Below are 7,573 nucleotides of genomic sequence, written 5' to 3'. Positions count from 1 at the left end.
GAGAGAGAGAGAGAGAGAGCAGGTCTTGCTTGCTTGGTGGCGCTCAGACGAGCACAGGCTTGATTGAGGGCTCCTCAGCAAGGCTGAAGCCGCGGAACAGATCCTGTTTGGTTGGGGGGAGGGGAGGGGTGGGTTGAGAGGTGGAGGTTAAGAACAACCGTGATTATGTCGAAAACATCACGAGGCACAGGGAACAGGCAGAAAACGCAAGGGTGTGTGAACACACACACACATGCGCACCTGGTCAATGAGATCGAGCTCATGCTTTGCGAGTGGGGTAATAGCGGCGCGCTCAGACGTAAACTCGCTGTCAAAGTTGCTGGCGTCACGCGGGTTCTGTGCAGGGGAATCGGGAGCAGAAGGGGGGGGGGTTGTGGTTTTACATGAAAGGGGGCTGTGGATGAGTGGAGAGTGCAACTCAACAGACACACAGACAGGACGCATACACGCGCGCACACACACACACATACACACGCACACAGACACACACATACACACGAGACACAGACACAGACACAGACACAGACACAGACCTTGACTTTTGGCTTGAACGGGGGCTGTGTCTCGCGGTTCTCGAGCTGGGCCCACTTGATGTCCTTGAAGAAGGGCTCTGCGCGGATATCGCTCTTGGCGCTCGGGCCGTACCCGAGGCGGCGGCTGGGCACGCGGCACAGGAAGTTGGACACAATCTGAACAGCAAGAGCGAAGGGAAGGGGGACAATGAGGGGTAGTGGTCGAAAGAAGACGGAGGCCACACAAACATCGGTACACACTCGCCAACACAACAACACACAGACATCCAGGCACATCGAGACGCAGTATAAACAGCAGGGGCTTTGTGTGCGTGCGTGTGAATGTGTGCGTGTGCGTGCGTGCGTATGTGCGCGCGAGAGTGTGTCACCTGGCGCGCGTCGCGGCTCATGGTGCGGGTCATCTCGATGGGCTGGTGCAGGATGTTGCGGAACAGCTCCTGCACAACGGCAGCAAGTCGTAACAGTAGTGGTGGCGATGATGGTGAACGCAATGCAAGGAAGTGAACGCAATGTGAATACAAACATGGACGAATGTATGGCAAGGGCCACCCCCCCCCAAAAAAAATCCTCATTACAGCTCAGCGCAGCCAAGGCACTGGCCAAGCCATCCTCCTTTCCCCCTCTTCTTGGCCCCCCTCATCAAACACCGTGCATCAAGTAACACGCTAGCCGCCCAGCGCACCTGTTCCGAGTCGCCGTCAAAGAGGACAATGCCATTCATCATCTCGTACATGATGACGCCCAGGGACCACCAGTCCACCTCCTTCCCGTACGACCGGTACGTCACAATCTCCGGCGCCAGGTAGTTTGGCGTGCCGCAGAACGTGGATGTGCGCTCGCCCTCAGACAGGCCCAGCTTGCACAGCCCAAAGTCAGCCAGCCGCACGTGGCCCTCCCTGATCGTCAGTCAACATTGTGGTGGTAGAGAGTGGGAACGGGCGGCGAGTGAGCGAGCTTGAGGGTGTAATGCCGGGGGGGGGGGGAGGAGGTTGGTTGGGGCAGGAAGCAGAAAGGCAAGAGCACCACCGGCAGCGCGAAGGGTTTGCCGGACATAACGGGCCATTGCGTCAACTCACTCGTCGAGCATGACGTTGTCCAGCTTGAGGTCGCGGTAGATGATGCCTTTGTCGTGCAGATACTGCAGCGCACAGCTGTGATAGAGAGAGAGAGACAGTGAGAGAGAGAGAGAGTGTGTGTGCAGGTGTGTAATCTTGAGCAATTCGTGACACATTCATGCGATGCATTCGTGGAATGGGACTCACGTTCACACACACACACACACACACGTACACACACACACACACACACACACACACATACACACACACACACGTACACACACACACACACACACACACACACACACACATATAAAATACACCTGAAACCCCCCCCCCCTCCCCAAAACACCCACCTAATCTCTGCGGCGTAAAAGGTGGTTGCCTTCTCGGAGAAGCTGCCCTGCTGCATGGCGTGGAACATCATGTCGCCACCAGCAACCAGACCCATGACGAAGAACAGGCTCGACTGCGACTGGAACGCGCACACCAGCTCAATCATGAACGGCGCGCTGCGGCCATACCCAAGAACCGTCCGCTCAGTCTATCCAAAGGGGCGAGCGAGAGCGCAATGTGGGTACGACGTGTGCGTGCGTGTGGATGAGTGCATGCGTGTGGATGAGTGCATGCGTGCATGTTTCGTGCGAGTGCACGTGTACATGTGTTGTGCGGGAACTTGTGTGTGCACGCGTTCACGTGACTGCATACATGTGTGTGTGTGTGTGTGTGTGTGTGTGTGTGTCTCGGCGCGTGGGACAAGCATTCACGGTGCACATGACGCAGGTGAGCGCACGATGGTGGCTGCGACGTCGTCGTCCTCAATGACGCGCAGTTTGTGCAGCGCTTTGATGGCGACGAGCTGAACGCAGAGATGAACATGAGCAGCAATACCATGAGCGACGTGGACACGAGAGAAAAAAAAAAGGGGCGGGGGCGGGGGAGAAGCAAAATGGATGGCAGATTGAGCGTGAATGAAATGAATGAAATTGCGTGTGCACCGACACGCGCAGATCCAGACAGACCCAGACATACGCACGCACGCACGCACCTTCTTGTCTGTCTTGCGCTCTGCAAGGAAGACCTTTCCAAACGACCCGCGACCGAGGACCTTGAGGAGGTGGTAGTCGGTGATGCTGCCACCACTCGACTTGGCAATCGGCGCAGCGTTCTTCTTGATTGCTTCCCGCTGATGTGGGAGCAAGGGAACAAAGGCAAGGGGAAGAGGAGGGAGGGAAGAGGGGAATAGAGAGAAGGAGGAGGAGTGCACACAAGCACACAATTCGTGATGGCGTGCAAGTGAGAAGGGGCCCAATGCAGTGTGAATATTATGTGTATGCGGGTGTCGAACACAACTTGAGCAGGCAACAGAGACAATAAATGCAGACAAAAATAGGGTGACCAGCAAACAAGTCATGGCCGCCAGCACCGTCAGCAAGCAGACAGGTTGGTGACTCACCACACTGGTGCCGCGCTTGACCACCGTCTTGGGCACCCTGCACTCCAATAGCAGGACAGAGCAACATCAACAGCACATGGGCGGCGTGAGCGCAATGAATGCCGATAACATGCGCGCACGTATTAAGCGCGACACGCAAAGGGCACAAATTCCCGACCCCTGCTTCTTCACCCACTGATCTTCAGCTTGCAGTTGCCTGCAGGCAACGTGGTGCGCACCTGTCTGGGAAGTTGAATGTGGCGCCCTGCTCCTCATCGAGCAGAATGAACCAGTTGGACTTGACCGTGTCCTCGTCCATCAGCTCCTTGAACTGAACACGGCGATGATGAGGGGAAGGTGGTGGTGCAGAAGGAGGAAGGGGAGAGATGTGAGACAGTGGGCCGGGCAGCAAAAGTGCACAGGAAATTCAAATGTCACACAGACACACATACACACAGACACACAGACACACACACACACACGGAATCAAGGCAGCGTGCCGGTCATTGCGGTTTAAGAGGCGTACCGTGAACGCCATTGCGCCCATGAAATCGTTGCGCGTGACGCGGTCCCAGTCCCACACGGCCACGTGCAGCTTGCGGGACGCTGCAGTTGTCGACAATAAGAGGAACGATGTTGGTTGAGGCGGTGATGGGGGGGGGCAGCGTTTCACACACACACACACACACACACACACACACACACACACACACACACACACACACACGCATTTGTCGATACTGTTTCACATTTTCCTCCGCCACAACTTCGCATGCAACCGTGCATGCAAGAACACGCTACGCACACAGGTCGTCGTGCTTGCTGAACTTCCACGTGAACTTCTCGTTCCACACTGGGTTGAGCGTCTTCTTGACAATCTGGCATGGTGGTTAACAGCGACACATGTTCACGCCACAGCAACGGTTGAGATCAGAGGGCTGGGTAACGACTCACGAACACGCCAAGGAGGGCAAGATGCAGCCGCCCCCACCTTGCACGCGCGTGCGCACAGACACACTCACACACATGCTGCGCACCTTTGTCTTCTGCTTTGTCTTCTTGGAGGGGTCTGGGTGCACGTACATCTTGACATATGGGTCTGCGAGGCCGTTGAGGTCGGCCGGCAGCAGGTTCTTGGCCTCATACACCTGTGCAGCAGGGAAGGAGCAGAGGAAGGGGCGTCAGCGCTGTTCATATGTGGACGGTGTGTTGCTCAATGGCACGACGCTTGCACATACATTCACACACCATGCAAGGTACAACAACAACAACAACGGCAGCAGCAGCAGCAGCAGCAGCAACAACAACAACAACAACAACAACAACAACAACAACAACAACAACAACAACAACAACAACAACAATAGCCTACCTCAACCTCGAGGACAATGTGGTCGCGCGTCTCCTTGAGGACGACGGAGAGCTTGAGATGCCCGCGCTTCTTCTTCTTCACCGCTCCGTGGCGGCGGCGGCCCAGGCCCTGTTATGGAGCGTGGGGGTGCAGTGTTGGTTTCGAGGGGAGGTGGTGGTGGGTGGAATGAGGTTGGCTCGGAAATAGTACAAAAAAAAAAAAAAAAGACGACCCAGGCACAGACACAGGCACACAACAGTGTGTGTGCATCGTGTACGTACGCCTGCAGCCGGTGCAGAGCTGCGCTCTTCAATGGGTTCCGAGATGAAGCCCTTCTCGAGAAGAATCAGGTTGATGAACCTGAAAAGCACGCACACAAACACACATGCACATGAGCATACGTACACAGGGACAGGCGAATGCACCACACGGCACGCCCGTATGAGATGGTTGTCCGTCCTCAATCACACACACACACACGCGCGCGCTTGCGCTTGGGCAACTGACTCTCTGTAACGGAGGGTGCCGGAGTCGTCGTCGTCCACGCGGCGAATGGCGGCCTTGATTGACGCGGGCGGCAGATCCCGCCCAAGCGCCTTCAAACACGCGCCAATCTGGCATACACGAGGGGAACACACGCACATGCACAGCGTGCGAGCATGTGCAAGTGTGAGGAGAATGCGATCGAAAACAAAACCACCACGCTACTACACTGAAGCATGCTGACGAGTGCACCGGCCACACCTCGCTGAGATCAATGTCGCCAGAGTTGTTTGCATCTGCACGGGCAAACTCCTCCGCAATGCTCTTCAGATGGCGGCGCTGTGCACACACACACACACATGCAAAGAGTATGCAAACAAAATCAAGACATCAAGTCAGCTACTGAGCACAAAGGTGCAGCGTGAAAAATGTGCATCGTCGCCTGCCCCAACACCAGTGCAAACTCCCCCGACACCACCGCCACTGTTGTCGACCATAAGAGCGCACCAGTTCCACGACATTGCCGCGAGGCACTTTGGAGAGGTACTCCTTCTCAAAGGCCTACAACCAGGGACGGGGCAAGTGTGACGAGACATGAGCGCAGACACATCTTGGCTGTCGTCCATCACGTCCATCAAGCATCGTCCTTTCATCTCATCAACTCCAACACAACTCCAACACAACACACACACACACACACACACACACACACACACACACACACAGAGCACGCAACACACACACAGAGCACGCAACACAGAGATCGACGACGCACCTGGTTCACCTCCTGGAGGTGCTTCTGCACTTTGCGCGTGCTCATCTCTGCATCATCCGCCATGGCGTGTGACAGAAGAAGGGTTGGCAGATAGGGGAGTGAGTGCGTCGATCTTCAACACCAAAACAAATGAAACTGCAGTGCAGCTTGGTGACAACAACACACACACACACACACTCAGATACAGACACAGACACAGACACAGGCATGCGCAGAGGCAGAGAATGGTGTCGCAGGAACGCCCACTGCTGAAATCACCTCCATCACACATCACGCAGAAAACAAAGACAATCACGACCAAAACGAACAAGCAGCAGATAGCAAGAAGTGATGGAACACCAGCAGCAGCAGCAAGGGATCGATCACCTGACATGGCAATCCAAAAAGAGAGAGGGGCGGTGTCAGCAGCGAGCAACACAAGCAAGGTAGGAAGGAAGTGAGAGCAACAAGAACAACAACTGTCGACGCAACTCAATAATCAACAACAGGACAAAGTGGAAGAAGCCAGCCAGCGAGGAGCGGTAGGCTCAAACACGCAAGGACAGCTGCTGCTCGCTCGCTCACCTGAGGCTCTCGGCGAGTAGTATGGATCAGCTGATCTCTGTTTGTCTGTTGCTGAGCGAACTGGCCACTGCAACGAACTGTGTGCCGCAAAACAAGGGTAAGTGAGTGGTGAGGGCGTGGGGTGGGGGCAAGGGGAGCAGCTGCAATCAATCAAAGCATAACGACAAGCAACACACAAACAACAACAAGAAGACAGAAGGGTGTTCGTTGTGTTGGGTCGTTGTTGTTGTTGTTGCCACCCACCAAAACTTCTTTGGCTGACACCAAGGCAATGTGGAAAAATGATGAATGATTCAACATAATTTTCCCATAACCGCTTGCAGGAGGAGGACAGCTGCGTTTGTGTTGCGATTGTGCGACCTTCAACGCCACTGTCGTCAGCGATGTCTTCTGTTGTTGTTGTTGTTGTTGTGGGGCTGGTGGTGGCAGTGTTGCCTGCCTTGGCTTGCGCCACCAGCAGCAGCAGCAGCAACAGCAGCATTAGCAGCAATGGTGGCGTGATGGGTGTGCTTACTGGGAATCATGCATGCAGTGATTGGTTGCAAGACACGGACCTGTTTGGCAATGACATCAAGGAGGAAGGGTGCGTTGATTCGCTCTTTGTTTGTGTTTGTGTGTTTGTGTTCTTGCTTGTGTGTTGTGCTTGTGCTTTTGTGCTTGTGTATGTGCTTGTTGTATTGGACTGTTTGTGTTGGTGGCCTTGTATTACACACACACACACACACACACACACGACAACACAACACACACACACACACACACACACACACACACACAACTTTCGTGATCACACTGTGCGCCGAGCCGTAGTACAGAGGTTGCATAGGGTAACGATACCTCTGCATTCCCACACCTCTGAGGATCATCCAAGATAAGTCTCGACTCACAGCTCCGGCCTGGTAGGAGAAAACGAGCGGGGCTCGAAACCTTTGACCAACAACCGGTTAGGGTCACGACTCATCGTGTTGCAGGCAACAATGTGTTTCTACAAACGTAGGGTGCCACGCCGATCGTACATCCACCCTACCTAACCGCGAGAGGTAAGACTAGAATGCTGTACTCTATAGTTGCCGCGAGTTGGAGCGTAAGCGCGCGCAAACACAAAACCACACACAACACACACTCACACACTCACACACACACGCAACACACACACACACACACACACGCAAACACACACTCACACAACACACACACACACACACGCGCACACAAAAGGCCGATGACGATGGAAGAGTGCTGCGAGCGGTGCTGGAACATCAGCAACTGTGCTGGCGTCACCTTCAACAAGTCTCCGCCAGGTGCGCCACCAGCACGCACAGCGTATGCTTTGTTTGCCCGAATGCGCGTTGAGGGCCACACGCTATGTTGATG

General features: G+C 54.9%; 2 protein-coding genes across 2 annotated transcripts in view; one reads left to right on the top strand and one right to left on the bottom strand.

Annotated features, from left to right (window-relative positions):
- Window positions 1–43: 43 nt before the first annotated feature.
- PTSG_06585 (AGC/PKC/ALPHA protein kinase) lies at window positions 44–6,131 on the bottom strand (the record flags this gene model as incomplete). The annotated part of the gene is made up of 20 exons (XM_004991914.1): window positions 6,002–6,131; window positions 5,636–5,682; window positions 5,368–5,421; window positions 5,122–5,199; window positions 4,885–4,991; window positions 4,659–4,737; window positions 4,399–4,506; window positions 4,064–4,174; window positions 3,832–3,904; window positions 3,553–3,632; window positions 3,255–3,357; window positions 2,640–2,770; window positions 2,385–2,450; window positions 1,948–2,135; window positions 1,610–1,684; window positions 1,216–1,429; window positions 902–970; window positions 534–689; window positions 241–336; window positions 44–103 (listed from the first exon to the last, which is right to left on the bottom strand). The coding sequence occupies exons 1-20, from the start codon at window positions 6,006–6,008 to the stop codon at window positions 44–46; spliced, it is 1,902 nt and encodes a 633-aa protein (XP_004991971.1). The 5' UTR covers window positions 6,009–6,131.
- A 491-nt stretch (window positions 6,132–6,622) lies between these two features.
- PTSG_06584 (uncharacterized protein) overlaps window positions 6,623–7,573 on the top strand; it is a gene marked incomplete at its 3' end in the record, with an annotated part of 8,380 nt that continues 7,429 nt past the window's right edge. The window contains exons 1-2 of the mRNA XM_004991913.1: window positions 6,623–6,782; window positions 7,418–7,500. Coding sequence (XP_004991970.1) covers window positions 6,700–6,782; window positions 7,418–7,500 — 166 coding nt within the window. The 5' untranslated portion in view covers window positions 6,623–6,699. The remainder of the gene's footprint in view (window positions 6,783–7,417; window positions 7,501–7,573) is intronic.

The sequence above is a fragment of the Salpingoeca rosetta genome, assembly GCF_000188695.1.
Source record: "Salpingoeca rosetta unplaced genomic scaffold supercont1.18, whole genome shotgun sequence".
Taxonomy (NCBI): domain Eukaryota; class Choanoflagellata; order Craspedida; family Salpingoecidae; genus Salpingoeca; species Salpingoeca rosetta.
This window is presented reverse-complemented; position numbering and strand designations above follow the sequence as displayed.